At 37.3% G+C, this 22,954-nt stretch overlaps 1 protein-coding gene across 4 annotated transcripts in view; it reads left to right on the top strand.

Moving 5' to 3' along the window:
- ATRNL1 (attractin like 1) overlaps positions 1 to 22,954 on the top strand; it is a 522,496-nt gene that overhangs the window by 412,710 nt on the left and 86,832 nt on the right. For 2 of the 4 annotated variants that reach the window (XM_075757826.1, XM_075757825.1), the window contains one exon: positions 17,084 to 17,251. The exons of the other annotated variants lie outside the window; for them this stretch is intronic. In XM_075757826.1, the coding sequence (XP_075613941.1) occupies positions 17,084 to 17,143 (60 nt within the window). In that variant the 3' untranslated portion in view covers positions 17,144 to 17,251. Of the gene's footprint in view, positions 1 to 17,083; positions 17,252 to 22,954 lie in introns of those variants that run through there. 4 annotated transcript variants of the gene reach the window in all.

Genomic DNA, 22,954 nt, shown 5'->3' with positions numbered 1-22,954 from the left:
TAAAGAGGGGGAAATATTTTTGGCATTCTGAAATCCCTTGATCTGCATTCCTGATAAGACTTTGTTACTGATTCTGAGGAGAAAACCCAACTAACTTCTCTTAAAAAAACAAACAAACAAAAAAAACCAAACCAAACAACCTACCTTACAATCTGTCTGCATAGAGATAATATATAGAATCTTTTCTAAGATTAAAGATTCCTTATAAAATTAATGCATGACAGTTATTTTCTTCATAAATTAGAGTATTGTTTAAACAGACACTATATTTGAAAAAAAAGATATGTAGCTTTTTTTTTAAGCAGTACTTGCAATGGGGTCTTGGGTATTTACACATGCGATGCATTTAGATAGTAGTACAAATATGTATGTTACGTGATGTGAGCACCGATCAAGATTAAAAGGAGTGATTTCAAAGGAATAAAGGGTGTTCTTTGTAGTGGAATGTTCATACAACAGGAATATTTGCTATCTGAAGTGTCATGTTGATGTGTTTGCATGTTCAGAGAAAATTAACGCTACTGATCTCTCCTTTCTTATAATATAAAGCTGAGTTATTACTGTACGGATGTTGTGGCCCAAAATGTTTTTGAACTGCTGGCAAGGCTCCAGTTTATCTTGGTTTTAAGTGTCACAATTAACTGAGTGAGGTTATTCCAGTATTATCCAAGAGCCAGTGTTATAATCTAAGTGATACTTGTGGGGTATGGAGTCAGGCTCCCTGAAGTGTGAATGTCCTATTACTGATTTATAGTTTTGCATTATTTAAGTAGTAAATTCTGTACAATGCAGATTAGAACCTTTGAGGGAAAGAAAATATTATAGTGATTCAATATTTCAGTAGCCTTGTAGCTGTTTGAAACAGTCTATTAGTAAATTATGTTTATTTTCATCTTTAGGTATAAAAATGCTTCTTATGCCTCAGTAGATATCCATCCCACTTTACATGCAGGAAAACTGACAAAGAAAAATTGGAAGCAAGCCCAGGTTTTTTTCCTTCCTATCCAGTGACCTACTCGTAAATGACAATATTTATACTGGCCCTTTCTGTCTTCAATCTATATGGCTTTCAGCATAACAGAAGCCATAAAATATAACCTAGTAATTACTACAGCTCTTCCTAAAAATACAAGGCTTAACTAGAACTCGTTCAGAAATATGTTGTCAATTTAAAAACACCAAATGAAACACTGGTATAAATTTCTCCCAAAAGATTTTGCTATTGTAATGCCTGTTGCTGTAGTAATCCATTTTTAGATGCCTGACTCATATATGAATCCAGAGCCATGTGTAGAGCAGAACCAACAGGGAATACTGAAAAGCACCTGGAGCTAGGTGCTCATGCTTCTGCTTTCAAAAACAGCATGAGTGCTGTTGCATTTGTACTTTGTACAGTAGTTCAGTCATTGAAAATATAAGAGGTGGGTGTTACATGCCATCGTCAGCTAACAGTCAAAGAATCATCTCTGTGACCTGAATGTAAGGCTATGGGCTGCTCTTATCATACAGTGTCATAGCAGTGACTCCTCTATTGTAGAGAAAAGAGTTCTTGATCTCAACAAGCTTGGTGGAAAAATGACCTGTGACCTAGACTGTTGTTCTGGGAGACTGAAGATATTCAGTATGGGTTTTCTAGTCTCTGCACCAAGTGATGTCCAAGCCTATAATCCAATTGTACTGATGTAACGTGTTGTTTGTGAATTGCCCTTTGAGGTAGAATCAAAAACTTTGTCTCTCTAGTAATATATGAACCATAGGTTACAAAGTTGTACTTTGTTCTGGATTAATTAATCCTGAATTTGTCACTGTTCTGTAGGAAACTTCAGCAGAGGAATGTTTATTTTGGTATTCCTGCACGTGCTTATGCAAGACATAACCATTGAAGCAATTAACTCTATTTAGACTGAAGTAAATTCTGAACATGTGAAAAGGTATCTATAAACCAACAGGAATTTATTTGGTTTTGGACTTAGGTGCCAGTGAAATAATGCAGAGATTTTTTTTTGGGGGGGGGGGGGGGATCATAGGAATAGGTATCCAAACTGTACACATCTTGAGTCCACTCACAGCTGACTTGGATCTACAGTCTTCCAGTGGTTAATACTTTTCATCTGGTTTTATGGGTCTAATTAAAATAATGCATCAACTTGAGCTGTGATAAATTTAAAGACCCACTTAAGTTTGTTTTGCCTTCATCTATTAAAGTGGTCTCAAAGTCTTGTACTTTTATTGGTACTTGTAGATTTTGATTTAATAGTCTTTTAAAAGTTGTCCAGTAAAGCAAATAGTCCTTCACATTGCAAAGTATGTATCCCAGATGGCTGATTGCTCTGGAGCTCTTCTGTGAATGCAATGAAATTCTCCATCTTTTGCCTTCCTTCTTTGGACTAAGACTAGAGCCAAAGGATGAAATCTGAAAATTGGTCATAAGCTGGTATGGTTTTGTTAATGCTTCATGCTTGGTAAGGCTCTGGTCAAAAATGAACATAACCTTTACAAATGGTGTGCAAAAACATCACTGCACTCATCTGTTTCCCAGTTTCCTCCTTAAGGATGGATAACATCCTGTGCCTAGGCAGGACCTTGCATTCAGCTGTATTGTGGTGCACACATCTTCCTTACAGTTGTCTTGCTACATAGTGTCTATCAATGGTAAATAACAATTTCGTACAGATCAATGTTATTTATCATCTGAAAGCTTTATTAGAAAGGATTTATTACTAAGAAATGATTAAAGGATTGTATGGAGTCAAATATCGGTTATCACAGGTTGCCAATAGAAATAATAGTTGATACTTCATCACAAATACAATTTATTATAACCCACCTGTATTTCAATGTATACTCTTTGATAATCAATTCTGGTGTTGAACTGAAAGTATGGTCCACTCATGGTTTTTCAGTCTTGTGGTAACACCTTGTAGCCTTTGGAATACTACCTTTTCTGATGTAATTGCAGATTCTTGTAGTTCTAATTTTGTAAGGGTTTAAGATGTGATGCAAACTTCAAACTAATGAAGTATCGCCGCATTTCTTTATGGAAAAGTCCTTTCAAACAAATTCTTCTGAAAACTGAAACATTAAGTGTGTTTTACTAAGTTTATGACATACTGAGGAAGGGAGAGTGCTTTTTAAGTCTACTATGTGATTATCTTTATTCAGTGAATATAGGTAGTTTTTTGAACCTTCTCAGTGTGGTTATAATAAATATATAAAATCTTTAATTAAGAGTACTTTCCTTCCTTCCTCTGAAAAGGAAAAAGTCAGATGCCATATTCCCTTGCCTTGCCTTTTAGGTATCAGACACTTGCTGACAGGGTTGAAAATAACCATTTGATTCCTGACAGCATAGGTATGTGAGGTGTTAGCTTTGGTAATGAAACTAGATTAAGAAGTTCCTATCTCTGCCTGCCTCTTCATCTGTGTCAGTACAGCTGTGGATCAATACAGTAAAACACTGAAACAATCTGGTTCAAAAGTAATCCTCTAGGCAAAGGGTTATTTCTGTTATTACCAAAGGCTCTTTGAACATGGTCTAAATAACTCTCTCTTTCACAGGATTTTTGAATTGAATTTTTAGAAGTTTCAGTTGTATGTCTGCAATGTTAGTGCTAAGCCATATCTATTCTGCAATGGTCTGCTTCCAAAATGGGCTTCTGCAATCTGTCCTTGCTCTGCTTTACACTGACAGCAGTTTAGAGCGTTCCAAAATAGTCATGGAAAGAACTGTGTGACTTCCTGAAGCTGGTCATCCTAAGCTGTTCCTGGAAGAGTAAGAACAAATGGATCTCAAAAAATCCAGTTAAAAGGTCTCAGGGAGAGGAATATCAGACTTGTAGAAAACAAGAATTTTTGAGTTGAAGTAAAATGTTCTGCTATTAGTCTGACTTGAAGCTAAAGCTAAAATATTTCTTCACTTATGAAAAAGTTTCCTGGGAAATCTAATAAACAGCAATGCTAGGGTAGTGGTGGTTATGTGCTGTTATATTTTAACTAGGTTGGTCAATATCTGTGGTGCGCCTGCAGGATTTTCCCAATGGAAGCTCAGTCATTAGCTCTAGGATAAGCTTAGTCAATGGATTCCTTCTTGCTAACAGAAATGATCCATGGGAGATCCCATAAGGAGAAAAGTCATGAGGCAAAATACAGCCTTTCATGCTGTAAAAAAGCTAGGAAGTAAGAATCTGACCTATTTTTGAGGTGGCATTTCAAAGACTTTGCTGTTGAACATTTTTCTTTATTAAAGGAAAGTTGAAAAGGCTTTTGAAACCTTTTTGTTTATTGCTGCTTGTTTGCAACTACAGTTGAACTTTCTTGAAGTCGCAGATTAGAAGAGAGTATTAATAGAATAGTTATTTTGAAATATAAAGTGATCTACATCAGCTAATAACATACTGCATACTAGTGTGACTTAGTTACGGTAAGCCAATGAAATTGGTGGTAAGCTTTGTGCTCAGTGGTGTTTAACAGGTCTGAATACAAGTTGGTTGACTTTGTCAGGTACCTATTACAAGCATGCTGGAACATGACTGGTTTCAATGCCTTATTTGCAGAGTAAAGAAAAAGGCTGATAGTATATTGATTTCCAGAAACTGCAAACTGTTGTAAGAACATATATTACAATTGTAGACATATATTGGCATCAGTCCTACATGTAAAGCTTTATGGAAATTAATAAACTATTAAATAATTATGTTATCTTAGTTTATTGTTACAATGTAACTGCATATTCGTGCTTGGGCAGCGCTAACTGAAGTTTAGTGGATTTTTGAAATCTGGAATGGGAAGATCTTTTCATAGGTGTTAAACAGGTTTTAGCTGAAAACTTCCTGGGAGCCATTAGGAAACTGATGTTTTGCATTGTTTTTCAAAGGTTCCAAGTAGATTGCTTTTTAAAACTTTCCTTATTCACGACTGCCATCAAATAACACAAAAGATGTCAGAAGTAGGATGGAGAAAGTATAGGATAAACTAAACTCCTCCCTTGCCCCAAACCAGAGCAGCTTTGTGTCCATTCACTCTACTTATGAACCTATGAGCAGAATTCTATTCTCTGCATTTTCTTCTTCAGTGCTGAAATAGTGTAGTGAGTGCCTCCACATGTGGTATATTTGCTAGCATGCATGACCTAAGGGAACCCACAAAGTATTTTGGCTGAGTCGACCAGAAGCGACATTGGACACTACATCATTCTCAATGTTATTAAAAGCACACAGTCAAGTCTACTACTGCAGCAGTAGGGAAGCATTTCTAATGAAACATGGTGCCAGTGGGAAAAAGGGGGGTGTCTGGGTGTTGAATACAATGGGTAAATATTTTCTAAGTAATCAATGGCAAAATTGAGTTACAGGCTGCTTTAAATTATTTACAGAAGAATTTAAATTTGCAAGCTTATTACAGCAATCTGCTGCTTTTAACAACACTTGAGTTGTTGAAAATTCAATGCTAAAATGAGTTATTAGAAGTAAGTTAGCTGTCTGAAATTAAATTATGTGATAAACAATCCATTTTTCTGCTGTAAATTGGCATTCATGACAACTAGTTGTAATATGCACCTGAACCCATTATTCCTGGCACTTCATAAAGTGGCAATTGATAGCAATTTGTATTGACAGACTCTTATTGAATATAATTTCTCAACAGGAACTAGCTAATCAATTAATTAATCATAGCATTACTCAAGTTTGTTTTTATGTTACTCTATCATTCAGAAAATTAACTGTTAACATTGTTTTCTATTAATATAACTTAAACATTTTAGTTTTCATTGGCTGAATTACCAAGCTTAGAGTAATTAAATAAGTGTTAAAGCTTTCTGAGTTACTGGCAAAACTGAAAATTATGTGTGCTAAATTGCAAAACACACAACAAATCCTAATTCTATTATACTTACTATTATGCAGTATTTCAAAACAAAATGTTTAGGCTTGCATTCCCCCTTGAAAGCTTCTTGGGCACACATGGAAAGACCTAGCCACTTCTGGAAAGGCTTGAGGTAGTAATCACAAACAATATTATGATGAAAAGCACCATCAAGTAATGTTCTTCTGAGGCTATGTAATAAATATTTGCATCTTCCTTCACATCTAAATAAGGCTTTCTTAAAAGTAAAAATTGCAAAGAGGTAACTCCATCCTACTGCCAGGTCATTCTGGGCAGATGCTCTAAGTATGTGAACTCCGCTGACTACAGTGACTGTGCAGAGAATGCCAAGATGCATCAGTCTGGAGTGCTCTTGGAGTCAGAAGGGGTTCCCTGGAGACCAAGGGTCAGCTCGCCTGTCTCTGACTGTAGTAACAGAACCTACATTATATATTTTGATTTGTGTCGACATAAATTTGTTTACATAATATTAAAACCTTAAATTCCATTAAATGAACTCTTGCCTCGATAAAAACAAGTCTTGGCCCAGAGCTCTACTTTGCCCATGTAAGTGCAGCATTCCTCTGACAAATTAGGAGAATGGCCCTGATCAACTTTATTTGAATAAATAGTGCTAACACTGAATGTAGAACATAGAAAATGAAAAGTAATCCAGTAATACTGACAAACTTGTTTGCCAACTCATATACTCAGGGAAATGTTTTGAAATGTAAATTTAGATTGTATTTTATTTGTCCTTTGAAGAACTTGTACGTCTTCCTTTTTCTAGCATAGTTTGGTAAAATAAAACCTGCCAGTTGTTCTGTGTCTTGGATCTTGTTTGCCAGGTGACAGTTTTCTTAGAATAGGGATAAATTAGACTTCCATCAATACACTACTTTTTCAAGGATGTGTAATTATTACTTTGTAAAAATATTAAAAGTTTTCTGATTGAACTCTTTTTTTAAAAAAATAGTTAAGATGAAAATATTGAATTTTATGGAAAAATACAATCCCTTGGTGGGTATATTCCCAGACTACTGTGATAAGAGACTTTTGGCATGGAGTAAACCAGCAGCAATAGCCATCTTCAAAGAGAATGAATTCTCTGCTTTTCTCCATGTCTATCTTATTCTTCAGAGTTCTCATTGTCACTGAATATCTTTTGGATTATTTTTTTCCTTAAGGATTGGCCTGAAGCTGAAAATATGAAATAAGAAATGAATGTCTGAGTCTTCTCTGTAGAACTAGGTTTGTCCAGGTTCTCAAACACCTGAAACCAATAATGTCAAAAAGCATCAGAAGCAAATTAATCGGATGAATCAAATGCCTTTTGTCTGTCTTTCTCTGTGCACAGTTTGACTTGATTTCAGATAGCCCCTTTTTTTTGTCAGTAAGATCAAGCCTATGTGCCTGACCAGTGCTATCAAAACGCTCTTTTTACTTATTAAACTTCCAAGACACTGGGTATACCTGAGCATTCTATCTTCAGCTCTTGGTAATCTGAACAGTTGTAGTAAAAAAAAACGTGTTTACCATGGCCAGAAAATGAATAAGAGATTGTAATTAATTGTGTCAATATAATAATAAATAGCCCAAAGAGAAAGTTTAAAATAATGAACACTCCCTTTTTAAAAAGGTCACTGTATAAACACTTCTATAGCGAAAACAATTAACTCTTCCAGTTGGAAAACCACAGAGAAACTAACAGTGGAGGAGGGGAACAGGACTAAGCAGGGTTGATGGTGTTCAATCCCTTCTCATTACCCCCTTTTCCAATGAATTGATGGAGTAGAGCATCTAGGAGCCTAGCGGAGTGTGCCACACTGCTGGATTTTGTAGCTGCTGATATTGGAGAGAACTCAGTGGGTCCATGGCTGGCAGAGCAATTCATGGATGAAGCTGGGGGTCATGCAGATTAGTCTGGGTTTTACAGCGCAGTAAGCAATTACTTGCCTGAAGGTAATGCATTCAATTTAAATTCCTCTCATTGTTGTGTGTGTGTGGAGGGAGATAAAATTGATGGCAAGTATGTCCTGTCAGAGTAGGCCATGATCTACTTGATATCGACAACTTTTGGGGAGATAAAGGTTATTAACTCCTTGGCAGAGGCAGTTGAATCTGCATCTCCCCCTTCTGTGAATCTTGTGGCAACTAGGCTGTACATAAGAAAGCTCTGATTACATCTCCATTACACTTTTTTTGAGGAAAAGCCTGGTATGTCTGTCTGAAAGAACTCGATCCTGAATACACAATATTGATTAGCACTGAAAGTATCTGCTTAAATTAATTCTTTGGTGGAATGAAGTCCATGGAACTGTAATTTTGCACCTTAACCTGTATTAGCATGGGTAGACGTAGGGCTTTTGCTGCCAAGCCACAGATGCCTTTATTCATGTAAAGAAGTAGAGCATACTGCTTCGGAGAGCTCTAGGACTAAAAACTAATACTGGTCTTGTCTAGGTGGCAATCAAGAGGATTATATCTTATTTAGGTCCCTGAGTAACATTTGGGTACTATTCTGATTGCCTCTGGTTCTCTTCAGCAGTTTGTACTGAGTGCATACTTTTTTAATATTATAATGATATGTAAGGTGTGGGAGGTGCATCCTTTATTTGGTCACTAAATAACTGAATACAGTACTAGAATTTTACCAGTTAAATAAGAGAATTTTTGTCTTATAAGTCATTGTTTTAGGGAGGTGTAAGGTGCACTGAAGTCATCCAAATGCTTTCTTCCCGTGGCACTGGCAGGACTAGATGCTGAAGGGAAGGCTGGGGCTCTGGCTATGTATCTGAACAAGAGTTGGTATGTCTTAGAAGGAATTCCCCAAACATCTCTTTCTTTGCTGCTAGCTTACTTCAGAAACAATCAAGGATTCTCTCAAAATCACCTCCACTGTCTACTAATTACTGTTAGACTGTGAGAGGTGTTGGACACATTGATATATTCATATAATATTGAAGTAGAGGCTATTTTATTTTTGTAATAAATCGTGTAATCTATTTTGGAATCTGAACTGTGGAGATGGGGGAAGGCTTAACAAGAAACACTACTCCAAAATTTCTGATGCATACTTTTTGTCAGACCTCTTAACACAGAAGAACTAGGATGTAATAAATCAGTTTAGATACCAGAGAACTTGATTGGGATGCTCAATTGTACTATAATGGCCTCATCTAAAACACTCAGCCCTTTTCAGCTCTTCTGTTCTCTTCCAAAATTGTTCCTAACAAGAACAATCTTTAAAAATGGGGCATTTGAGACAAGTTAATGATGCTATAGCTACTCAAGATAACCATTGTCTAAGAGTAGCATTTGCTGCCTAAGCAGAAGGCTGGATACAGTGAATGGTATTGGAGTTGTTCTCTAGCAGCTTGGAGAGGCTTGAAAAGAAAGATGCATTAGTCATTAGATCTGTGCAGTTAGACAAAACCACTGGTTTAAAACAAAAAACCCCAGAACTTCATTGTAAAAAGAAATGCAAAATGAAAGAGAGGTTAACCTAGTTTTAAATGTCACTTCTGCTTACATTTTGCACCAAGTTAAAATCAAGGAATTGGGAGTTTCCTTATTCTGGCTTAATATCACTTTCAACATTATTTCTTTGATATTTTTATCAATGCTTATCCCACTTGTTCAAAGACAGTCTCATTACACTACTTCCTCACATTCTCTCTCTCTCTCTCTCCCAAATTTTCATGCAATTAAATGCTTGCCTCTAAGTTACCAACTGTGGTGGCATAGTGCTGTATTGAAATATGTATCCTGCATAACTTAACTTGCTGTGAATGTTTGATTTGCCCTATTGATAAATCTAATTTAAGTGTTCAGTGTGACCATTAGCAATTTCTCTGTAATTATGTGAAAAGATAAAATAACATGAAGAAAGGAGACAGTTTCAGGCTTTGAATTTAGTATCTCAAGGGAGATTTGTGTGTGAAATGGAACTGCTAAAACAAGGTTTCTCTACTGAGCTGGAAAGAAAAATGAATTTTTTTTCCCCAGTCCATTTCTGTTGTTTGTCAACACTCTAATCACTTCAATATTTAACTGAATTTTGTGTTCCTTCTCGCAGAGAAAGGTAATATATCAGTGTATGAGGAGATAGGGGTAAAAAGATCTAGTTTTTTTAAACACCTCCCCCCCTTCAAAAACAAAAGACTCTAAACTTTCCCTTGTGGCAAGACTAGCCTGAACTTGAGGAAGCAACTGCTGTCACTTTAGACCACAATATTCCCCTTCCAGTAGATTGCCTAACCCAATTCCAGCCCACTGATGAGAAGGTGCGTCCCTGAGATGTTCTTTGGCATAACTTCCCCATCTCTACCCATTGCCAAGTCTCAGTCCTGCTTTAGGAAACGAAGCGGCAGTATTGGAATATCTTTGCAAACCTCTTTCATCCTGGCAAAGAGACACGGTTGATTCATTAGTGTAAAACATTAGAACACTGTGCTTTTTACTTCAGAAGTTTTTGGTCTTCAAGGTTGTGTATGTATTTTTAATCAATTAAGAAAAATTGAAAGAATCAGGAAAAGCAGTATATATTGCATGCAGAGATGACATCATGTAAGTTATTGTACCTTTTATTTACTAGGGTATTTGAAATACACTTACAAAGCCACAAAATTTGCTCCTATTTATCATTCACTGGTAAATTAGTCTAAGCAAATAAGGCAATGGGGGGGTGGGTTGAGTAATTTGGTGGACAGGGAAGAATCTAGCTAAAAGTGACTTCTCTTAAGAAAAAACAGTATTCACAGCTAAAAAAAAGCTGAAAATTCATTTTTTCTTAATGGTAGGTCAAATAAGAATATACAAATAAAGCTGTGCTTTATTTGCTGCAAGGCACAGCATCACAAATGGCAAACCTACCTCCTAATAGAGTTGGCACTGGGAGCAATCAGATTGGTGACTGAGAGAAGGCATCAAATAAAAATCGCATTGAGAGCAGTAGATTATCTTAAAAGCATGTGTATGATAAGGAAAGCTAGGTCTTCTGCTTTGAGTTGTACTACTGCTGTCAAGCTGTTACTGACCCCCTACTAAGAGTTATATACCCATTCAAGAACAGACCTGCCTGGCCAGGTTGAAAGGGTAGGCAGTTACATAAAGTCTGCAACACCACCTCTATTCCCATCACCTTGTTTTATTTGATGTTCTTGGTTTTAAGTTGGATCAGAATCTGCCCCCAGCTTTTCACCTGATTTGAATGAAGACTGATTTCCTCCCACCCCAAGAGTGCTACATAAGCACTTACATTTTCTAACAATAACATTGTCAGGGTATAGGACTGCTTTCTTCTTCCTTTATAGTGTGGTGTCTGACCTTTCATTGACATGTCAGCATAATTAATGATGCATAACTACATCCCACTGCTGACAAAAAGCTGCAGTGTTTTCTTTTGTTAGTCAGGGCCAATTATCTGTGAAGTCACTCTTTTTGAATTCTCCACATTCAATCATCATGTAAGTATGTAAACAAAAAAAGCTATTTTGTCAAAAGGTTGATTTCCCTACCCCACAGTCATGTGCACACATACATACAAGAGTGTCCTGTCTGTCAGCTGTTTTCCTCAAGTAAGCATTGATTGCCAAACTCTCACTAGAGTAGTATATCAAGCCTTCCTCCATAAACTTCCCTCTATAAAGTTGAAATTCAAACTTTACCACTAGGTTAGTTCCTCCTTATAATTAAGATATTCCTCAATGAAGGGAAAGCATGCAAGTAGTGCTATAGTGCTTGGGTTGCGCATGGTGTGATGCTATTAGGACCTGAAAGTTGGAAGGGACCACTGAAGGTCAGGAGCTTGGGGGAAGCAGGGCAATCCTTAGCTGCTCTCTGGATGACAGAATTCCAGTGACTACCTGTCCCTGTATGCATTTTTGATGGAAACATAAATCTCATCTGGATGTCAAGATTTGATTTTATCTTTACACTAATACACATCAAACCTTTCTAATGAAGAAACACTTAGCACTTTCCTTTCTAAAGAAAGCTTGGTGCAAGATGAGGAATATGTATTCCTTTTATTACATAGTTTACTTGTAAACTCTATTTTTAACGGATTATCTTGACTCTCTGAATTGGTTTCATTTTCATCCAAATTTTAAAAAGAAATCAAAATTTTATTGAAGTGGGTAGATAATTGTAATTCTAATGTTGATATTATTCCTAGCTGTACATCTGTGTAAGATTTGGCAGCTTTCTCCCTTTAAGAACAGCATTTCACTTTAGTTGTTTGTGTTATAAGTTTGAAGATAAAGAGCTGAAAAGAATAAGCTACAGATAAAGAAAAACCAGGCCTTTAGGAAAGATGGGTCCTCTTAGAGGAGGATGCTATAAGAGGTCTTTTTAAAATAATTCTATATGCTGTACTCTCTTAAGGGGTTTAATGTTTTGCCCTGCACAGAGTACAGCTGTGGAAATGTTAGATCTTAATGAAAGTGCTGGAAATCTGACTGACATTTGCAAGATTACCGCAGATATGCTAGACTTCTACAGTCAATCTGTGACCTGTGCAGATGCTAAGCAAAGCAATGAATGCAACTTAATATCCACCCTTGAGATGAATACAGTATATTCAGGAGTGGGATGAAATCTAGTGAGTGAATGTGGTATTTTTGTTCTTAAATAAAACTGAGCAATGTAATCTGACTACAAGTAAGATCTACACCCATATTATCACAATAGCAGATGAACCCATAAAAACTTTTTATGGCTAGTACATTATTCAAACTATTCTAAAAATCTTTATACCAATCAACAGGCAAGTCTGTCCTTTAAGTATGTAATGAGTGGTGAAAAGCCCAAGTCAGGGTACGTGGTCCTCTGTATAACATTTGTAGGCTCCTTAACTACTGAAAAAAGCTTAATAGAAGTCCATTTAACCAACAGAGCACTGGAGTGTTTAAATTACTTGGTGCTGGTTATATGGGAACAGTAATAGGATTCCCACTATCAACCTGGTTGCAAAACTTCAGCTTGCGTGCTTACCCTCACTTCCTCTTCCTATACCTTTCTAACACTTGGATGGATATAGTATTTGTGAGTGTGTGTGTGTATATATATATTGGTATTTGTGAGTCATGGTGTGAGCATAGAGAGCAGAGTAGTATCTGGAATTTCAGTAATATAAACTGTGCAAGTTACAGATTGGTAGGGTTGGAAGGGACCTCTGGCGATCACCTAGTCCAACCTCCCTGCTAGAGCAGGACCATCTAAAGCAGGTTGCACAGGATCATGTCCAGGTGGAGTTTGAATCTCTCCAGAGAAGGAGACTCCAGCCTCTCTGGGCAGCCTGTGCCAGTGCTCGGTCACCCTCAGAGTGAAGAAGTTTTTCCTCATGTTGAGATGGAACTTCTTGTGTTCCAGTTTGTGCCCCTCATCCCTTGTCCTGTCACTGGGCACCATTGAGAAGAGTCTGACCCCACCCTCTAGACATCCACCCTTTAGATATTTATAAGAGTTGATAAGAATAAAGTCACTTTCCTTGGTGGTGCTATGACGTCTTGTGAAAAAGTAATCAAAACTTCTTCGTACTGCAGCTCTTAAACAAATATGACAATAGGCAAATGTCCCATTGCACAAAATGCTAGAGTTAAAGCAGGGCCCTAGAGCAAGTCAATTATTTCAATTATCTAGAATTCATGATGAAAACCAGCAGCTTTCAGGAAATATGCACAAGTCTGGCAATTGCTTGATCAGTTATGACAGTCACTGCCAAATATCATGTCCCATCAGGTTTTGCAAAGGGAAAGCTTGGAACAGGTGGATTATTTTAGTTACCTATGCTCCATCGCAGGAGTGCAGTGCAGTTCTCAGGAGATCTAACAGGCCACTGATTGCTTGATTAAGTATGACATCACTGGCAAATATCACAAGGCAGTAAGTAATCACAGTAGAGGCAGAAAGAGTACATAGAGCAGATGGATTGTTTCAATTATTTGGGCCCCTTGATGTATAAGAACTTCAACTGCTGTCAGCGGATCCTGTGGCAGGCAAGTAATAACTGCATTGCTATGACATCACTTTAAAATCTGCTATGGCTTAAGTATTTCAACAGCTGTAAAGCTTAGATTTGTCTTAGCATTGACTTGACCCACAGCTAGCTTCAGTGCTGAGAACTGTACACTGAGAAAATTGTTTGTGAGTGCTTCCGAGCACTTCATGGTATTTCACCGCTGCAGGGAAAACATTGAGCCAGCACCAAGCTCACCGTTAGTACTTCGGGGTTTTTTGTACTGCATTTTTCAGCAGAAGTCAGCAAGGGAAAGCTAAGGACTGCTTGCTGTCAGGTGCTGGGACAGAAAGTGACATCTTTGATCTGTTTATGAATAGATTTGGGAAGGCCTGAGCATCCAGGAAATCATCCTTAATTACATAATATACTAGGTCCAAGATCTGATAGGCATGAAATTTGTTAGGAAAAATTGACCTAAGAGCACACTCCTTCATTTTGCCTTCAGTCTTCCTCCAGGCTGCAGCTGACACAATCTACCTTAATTTCTCTTTTGCATTTGTTTTGATGATAAAAACAATTTATGATGTTTGCTTTTACAAGAAGATACATGGTACCTTATATCACTATCCCCTTTCAGCTAAAAGTTATTTATTGACTCTGGTGCACAGAAATCTAGTTTACACAAAAAGCTAAAGAACAGAGGACACTAAAGAATTAATAGACTTTGAAGCCTAGAGTTGTTGATTTTTTTACAAACCAAATCCCATCTGAGTTTTATCAGATTTAAAGTCTGAGATCTGCTTTGGTCAGGCCTTGAAGGCAGAGTGGAGAGTCAATAGGAAGCTTCTGTTTGAGCTAATATGTCTTGTTAACATCCTTCAAAAAGTTAAGGTTACAAAGGATTTGATATCCAAATCCTTCAATGTCTTTAAATTCATCTCAGCACAGAATTGATAGAGAAATGTTTCCTTGGAGTAATTAACCCAGTTATGCAATCATAGCCCAGTCATGGGGAGTATCATTTATGTTAGAAGAAGAATGTCAAAGTTTCTATTCAAAATTTTAATCCTTTCTACTCTTACCCTGAAAAAATAGATAGGACCATAAAAGAAGAATCCCAAGGGCAATTTAACTATATTCATTCTAGAAAATAAAAAAAACATAGCAATTACAGGTTTTGTGGAGGTTGAGTGGAGTAAAAAACCAAAACAACCCCTTTTCCTTCCCTATCATATTGCTTTGAGATAATTAAGGAAGGGGTATTGATTACATTCCATCCAAAGAAAAAGTAATCCTCATTAGTATACTTATCTGACCTGTCCATTTCCCATTACGGGGCAAGCGGCTTCTAATTTGAGATCAAGAAATGACTTTTGATAGGAACAAATATCTCAAATTGATGAGGAAGACTGAGCTTTTCCTCCGTTTGGTACTGGTTTGAAATCTGCAAAGTACCAAACCCTTGTTATTTCTGGTCACTTCCATCCAAAATTGAATAAAAGTTACTGAGACAACGTTGCTGCCTGTTTTTACAATTTTAGTGTAATGAGTTAACACTTTAATGGTGTTCATGTGGTGACTGTTTGAGATTAGCTTTCTTTTTTTTTCTTCCCTTTGTTATTCTGACCATACAGTATGTAGCGTTAATTCAGAATAGTTCAAAATCACGTCGGGACTTAAGCTGTAGTTGCACAGTCTGCTCTTCAGGTCAGGTTTATGTCTGTCCCTGTAAGTCAGAATGCTAATAGTTACACAGTAACTTAAAAATTGTAAGACTAAAATACAGTATATGTATATCTATTGGTGTCTATATTTTTTATATTTTTGTTTTTATATCTATTGGCCCATAAAATATTAGGGTTGAATTATGCCCTTTCTCACCTGTGATTCAGTAAGTTAAGACCAAGAGTGCATTTCATGCTTTTCTTGTAACCATCAAAACTTGAAATTTTCTTTTGAGAGGTTTCTTATGGATTGCCTTCAGAAGCTGCAGATTTAGCTATATTTATTTAGTAATAAATTTAATTCAGGTATAATAAAATTATGAGAACCAACAGCATTACTAGCAGAGAGAAGGCTTTGTGTTTAAAAATTATGCTGAAGATCAGCTATCATCCAGCTTAGTCTTGTTATACTATGAGAGCAAGACAGGATTGGTCCCTTATTCTAGAACAATAAACTGTTTGTGACTCAGTTGTTAGGCAGGATGGTGTGATAGCAGAAGTTTGGTAGCATGCAAAAGAATAATTGAGAAGATAGGAAACGACTGCTTTTTAGGTGAAAGAAAGATGTGAAGTGAATAGTACAAAATAACAAAGGTAAGGTGGAACTGGAGATGACTGTGGGGTAATAGGCTGAAAAGGGACAGGAGACCCAGAACTGGTAGAGGGACTGTGGAGACCAAACCAGAATTGTGAAAGATGTAGGAGGAGAAAGGATGGTAGGGAGAGGCTATCAGAAGAGAAAAAGGAAAGAAGATATTTGGACAAAAGCAAGAATGGAAGAAGTGAATAGGTAGCTTAGGGAAAATTAAAAAAAAAAAGGAATGGAAGACTTCGTATAAAAAAAAAATAGATGGAGGAAAGTTAGGCTAGATCGTGTGGAATACTGATGGACAGGTTAGAGTGGGACTGGTTTTGAAACCAAGATTATCTGACACTTTTTTTAGGCAATCATAAGTTGCAATTTTATTCGGTTGGGGTTTGGGGTTTTTTTTTTGTTATGGTGTTGGTGGTTTTTTACTTTCTATCACATTATCATGCACTGTTAAGTAACTGTCTTGTTTCCTTGCAGAGGAAATTCTGCTTCTCCCTATTCCAGTAAAGCAATTTAATTGGAAACAGGAACCTCCTCATATTCTAGAGCTTTATATTCAAAGCACTTTGTAGTTCTGTAGTATACAGGTAGGGTCTTCTATCACAATTTTTATCACTTTAGAAATATTGTCCAGGGAAATCTAATGGGTAGTATTTTTAAACTGGTGTCAGTATAAGGGAAAAATATTGTGTTCATATGTGTGGCTTTCCAGAAACTCTATTTAATCTTGGAAATCTTATTTAAAGACTTGACCAAAAACAAAACCCCAAAAACTGTTGAAAGAGAAGCATTTCAATGTGCTGTGGTTTTAATTGAAATATCTCTGAATCATTTACCATTTTGCACCTTTGACACAATACACTCACACAGTGGTCCTAGAGATAAAACCATTAAAGATTTTATTTGAAGGAATGAAGATAGTTTTTATTGGTGTTCTTTTAGGATCGACCACAAGGACTGAATAATGCTCCCAAAGAAATACATTTGGATGAAGATGACTGAACAGGCAGATCCAAAGGTCTTTAGGATGTGGTGAACCTTTGGCCTTGGATGAAGAATGTTCTTGGATGAAAGAACTCCAGCTGAAAGACTTTGTCTTTGCCTTTTGCCTTGAGAATTCCAAAGATATGAAAGACATAAAGGAAACAAAGATTTGCAGCTGAATTCTTGCAGGGTGCAGTTACAGTGGCTGACACTGGCATGCAGCCAGCCTGCCTCATTACTGTGGAATGTCACATCTTTGTACCCCTTACCAGTCGTCTGCAGCTCCCCAAAAGCCCCTCACGCATTTTTATTTTTTTCTACTTTCTATTTGCAAATTATATTAGCAAATTTTAATTGCATAGTTTCTGTAGTGAAATTAGCACCTCTGGGATTTATGTATGTCGTGTAGCTAAGAAGTAAATGCAGAAAATATTTATTATGCTTGGTTCATCAGATTATAATACCATGCTTGTACCTGCAGCTGAACAGGTAGTTAAGTAATAATCTTTGTTTTTCTTCATGGTTAATGACTTGCCCAAGCTTAAAATGGCAAGAGTTCACTAAGTAAGTCAATGAACTGACATTCACAATATGGTCAGCCATGGCTACCTGGGCATTCGAATGGATTTCTTACTCTAACATATTGAACTATATTAAGTCAATAGGAAGACATCTAGTGACTTTAAGTTTCCTCACTACATATTCAATATACTTGAAACTTGGTTATACCTTTAACTATTTCACTTCTTGAAGTGTCCTTATTTTCACTTTATAATAAATCTGCTAGACTGATTCGGCTTAGTATCTTAGAATGTGCTTTGAACCACAGATTTTGCACAACTGTGTTTGCTAAGGTTGACCTTCAAAGCATGTCTGTATACAGACATGTTACCTAACATGTTAGTTACCTAAGTAATTCTACTAACTTGTCAAAAAACAATGACCACATACAGAGAAATGTACTAAAGTTAAAGGGCTTACTTTGCCTTTGCCTCTCCTGGAATCAGTCCCCATGAAGAGAGGCTTAGTGATTTTTTTTTTTTTTTCACTGTCCTCTTCTACCAACTACTACACCATAGTACCTTTTTCTGCCAACTGGGCTTGCTTGGTAGGTCTGCCAGAATTCAGAATTATAGTAGCTCTGTTCTCAAATGTGGTCGCTAGCATATGTAGTCATCAGACAGACTTCTCAAAAGGACAGACCTGAACAGAAACTATTTAATTGAAAAATACATCCTCCACCAGGATAACTTTGGTGAGCCTAACCTTATCAGATGAGTTGCCTTCTGCAACTTCTGAACGTTTTTATTCAACAGCTCTTTCTTCGTTCCCTCCCACCCTGTCTAGCTTTAAGAACACAGTTCTAGAAGCTGTTTTTAGCTTTAGAAGTAGACTGTTCTAAATGATAATATGGACACTGTCCCCTAACAACCCTTAGCTTTTGACCTGAAGAACCGGGAGGCAATAGCCTATCTTCAATCAGTGATTTTGCTTGCTTGTCTCTTGTCCTTACATCTCCCTATGTCCCTTCCTCTCTCCCCTCTCTTATTTGCCTTAACTGATCATAAAAACTGTGCATGACTATTGGAAGTGTCAGTTACTGCAGGGCCTCTGTGCTGGGCTGATTAATATAAAATAATTCATATTGAGATACATATGTATGTGTTTGTGTGTGCAAGATATTAATATAACCTGCTACCAACTAGTAAATATGCATTGGGACTATTGGAATGTGTGTATACATAAAGAAAGCTAGGGCTAGAACTTCAGATATCTAGAAGCTGGACAGTTAAACTCCATTGTTTACTATTGGTCATTAATGTACTAATTCTGTTTTGTTACTGCCCTAATAAATGAAACATTTACCAATGCTTTGCTACTGAGTAGTGTGTATGGCAAAGAGGCCCAGGGTATTTCTCTAATAGGAGACAAAAAGCCAAAAGACACATCTGGCTTGACCAAAGCAGTGTGTTTTTACAGTGATCATGCCCCAAAAGAAGTCAAGTCATTCATGGGTTAACTTGGAAGAGCTGTGTGACTTAATTTTTCCTTTCCTTTGGCCGTCATTTAAATTGACCAGCATTTTTTATTTTACATGTTTCTTCCACATCAGACATGGTTTTGCGTGGTTGTGCAGCCCTCCCTAAGACTGGGGCTACATCTATTTCTGGGTCAGCAGGGTAGTATTTGTTGTTATTACAGAGCTGTTTTGTTTTCCATGGGAGTGGTCTAGACACTTTACTGAAGATATAAACCAGCAAACTTTTCTGGTTGGGTATGTGGCTTTCAGTCCAGCTTAGTACTTTGTTCTTCTGTTGCTGGAGCTACCATGCTCTATTAAAGATCTGTTGCTGCTCCCAAAAGGTGAATAACAGAGTCAGGATGAGACCACAAGATGTTTTTTTCTTCTATTTTCCAGGAATTCCTCTTACCTATTTTTTTTTTTTCACCTTATGTTAAGCATCAATAGTATTGTTGTGTTGGTAAATATTCATTGTTCCTCAACAGGGAGAATGTGTGTTCATCTCCCTGGTCACAAGTGTGGCTTCCTCTAACTTTGTTAGAAATGCACCATTCTTATTTACTAATACTCTAATTAAAAGCACTATAAATCAGGATATAATTGTAAAGACCTTTAGAGGGATAATTCCTAGTTTTAAATTTTTGTGTGAGGATTTCCCCTTGTATTTCTCCTTTTTGCACATCCTTAGAAGTTCTTCAATTATCTCTGAAAGGATATGAGAAACAACTATGAGGTCCTTCCTTTTTCCTCTTTTCCCTTTTTTGGGGGGGAGTGTGGAATGGATCTCCCTTTGTCTTCCTTTAAATCCAAACCTCTGTGCTTGACTCTTGATTCTGAGGTGGAAAAATTCTAAATCCATCTTTTGTTAAAAACATTGAGCCAACCTGAACAAATTCATATGAGGGTTTTCTCTTCACTTCTGTTTTCTTCTGTTTGCTTTTTTTGTCAAAGAAAAGTGTAAGGGGTGACATATCTACTCCACACTGAAAAGATGCTTTGTATTGGGGATTAATTTGTCATGAAGACAAAACATAACAAGATTCTGAGGCTGAAAGTCAGAGAATTTGATGAGGAAAGATGATGCCCATTTTAAGAAGCCAAAGTATTTTATTATTGGAATGCATCATTTGGGGAATATGATAGATTTTCCATTAGTGGAAGTCTTTAATCAAAACTGCATATCTTTCTAAAAGAAGAGGTGCCTCAAGAGCAAGCAGCTGAGCCTGATGCAAGAGTTATTGAATGAGGGAGTCTTGCCCTTTTCTTATGCAGGATGAGTCAGAGATGGGTACCATAATACCACAAATAGTAGTAGTTATTGTAGAAAAGTGAGATTAGACTTTTGCTACAGAAGTGGCACTTGGAGAAAATTATTAAAATGGCACCTAAAGCAACTGCATCTCACACTGCTGGCATCAGAGAATGTGTATAACAAATGTTATAGTTAACAAGGTTACCTATAACAAAGTTTCTGTGGGATCTCAGAAACGCCTGTTGAGGCAGACGGGTGCTTTTCTGTAGGCAGGAGACTGTTAGAAAAAAAATTGCAGTAGCTTTTAGCTTCATATGTCCGAACTATAAGGTCACAGGGATGACAATGCTGTGGATTTCCTTTAATGGCTAAAAGTTTACACAGAAAGTTTTGGGTTCTAGGCCCTTTTCAGTTTGAAGGGTTTAACCCTGTCAGGAGAGGGCCACAGATATTTTTTTGTTTCAATGACAGATAAATGAGATTGTAAGATAGTGTAACATACGTGCATGGAGCATGGTGCAAACCTGTAGTTTCCTCTTGGCTGAATGAGGCTGTGCCTTGCCTGCACTCCTGGCCCATTTCCACTTGCTGCTGTCCCACCTCCTGGTGGTGAGGTGGAGGGTGCTGGTGCCTAGGACATACTTCTTGTGAGGTGACAGCTGAGAGCCAGGCCTACAGCAGTGGCACCTCTGCTTAAACAAAAAAAAAAAAAAAGGATAAATTGCCTGGATTTCAACTAGGTATATAAAACTTGCATTTCCTATTGGTTTTCCTTAGTCACTAGGAGAAAGAAGATATCTAAGTTAGGCAGAATAGGTCAACACCCTCTGCAGCCTTCGCAGGTACTTAATTCTCCTGGTTGATGTTATAACAACTTGAGACCTGAGGCATGTAGTGACAGGACAAGGGGTAATGGCTTTAAACTGAAAGAGAGTAGATTTAGATGAGATATTAGGAAGAAATTCTTCCCTGTGAGGGTGGTGAGGCACTGGCACAGGTTGCCCAGAGAAGCTGTGGATGCCCCATCCCTGGAAGTGTTCAAGGCCACGTTGGATGGGGCTTTGGGCAACCTGGGCTAGTGGAGGGTGTCCCTGCCCATTGCAGAGGGCTGGAAGTAGATGGGCTTTAAGGCCCCTTCCAACCCAAACCATTCTATGAGTCCCCTTAAAAGGCTTAGCTCTCTTCTATCTTTTCTTTCTCCTTCCTCCAGCTGCCTTCACCATGGCATCTGTGCCCAAATAAGTGTGTGTGTTCACAGGACTTCCACTAGGTAGAACTCTGCTAGCATGTGAAGCCTGTTACAGGATTTAGTCACAGCATCATTTTCACCATTACTGGATTACAAACACATTATAATATCAGAGCATGCATAAGCTTAATGTTGGACAGAACAACTCCTGTTGACAATTCTGGGGATTTTGTTCTAAATAAGCCAAATTACAGCATTAATTTTGCAGACTTAGATGTCTTATGTCTATGTACCATCACAGTATTTCTATTGTAGCATGTTATTCTTCAGAGTTCCCATTAGTGGACACAGTTAATAAAACCTTTAAGTGCTATAGAGCCCAGTGTTGTCAGAAATGAGACAATTTTCAAACTCCTGTGTATTTTTACAGGCACCTTCACATCTTCCAGACACAAGGACACACTTTAAGTACATAAATTTTGAGTTGTTTTCCACACTTTCAGAGATGGTCTAGAGGCTTTTTCTGCTCTGGGTAGTAATTCATTTCATTCCTGGAGTTATGTGATGATCTCTGATCTACCAGATCTTACTAATCTGACTTGTGCACAGACAACTGGAACTAGAAAAGTTCTGCAATGCTCAACTCACTTTTTGTCTTTCTGGGAAATCTCGTCTTTGGAGACAAAGTCCCCTAGAGTGTGAGAAGTATTAACTTTAGTATATTGTAGCCCTTTTCTTTAGCCTTATCCCATGATTTATTAATGAATATCTGTGGGTTGTTCTTCCAAGCAGTGGTATTACTTACACCTCATCTCTTTAGCTGCTTCACTTTTACAGACTCAGTTGTTAGATATTGGAGATATTGCCAGGTGATAATTTTGTTTGTAATAGTTATTCTTTTCTCCTACTACATCTCTCTCCATTTCCTGAGAAAGTTGGATGCTTTTTTTACCTTGCTGTGTGTTACTTTATCATGGAAGTCTGTAACTGTAAATGTAGTCACATTATTAACTGTTATTAATAAATGTCCACTATTCCTGCATCTGATAGGTGGAACCATTATGCTTTCATTGACTGCTATTGCTATGTGATGTGGGAGAAAGAAGAGAGAGACGGGAGAGTAAAAAGAATCTGCAGAGGATAATTTTCCTTTGGGAGATGGGGAATGATTTTCCTTCATCACAGTAACATTTTTTTGAGTCTGAAAGAGGCTATTTGCTCCTAGATACTTTCTAGAGGGGAAAGCACGAACTGTAAAATGATCTTGACACCGGTACTAAACACGGCAGTTCTGCTGGTCTCATTGTGCCTTTCTTCTGTTGTCCAACATGCACAGAGCATGTCACAGGCAGCTTTGATGTTGAA

This window comes from Balearica regulorum, chromosome 7, assembly GCF_011004875.1.
Source record: "Balearica regulorum gibbericeps isolate bBalReg1 chromosome 7, bBalReg1.pri, whole genome shotgun sequence".
NCBI lineage: Eukaryota > Metazoa > Chordata > Aves > Gruiformes > Gruidae > Balearica > Balearica regulorum.
This window is presented reverse-complemented; position numbering and strand designations above follow the sequence as displayed.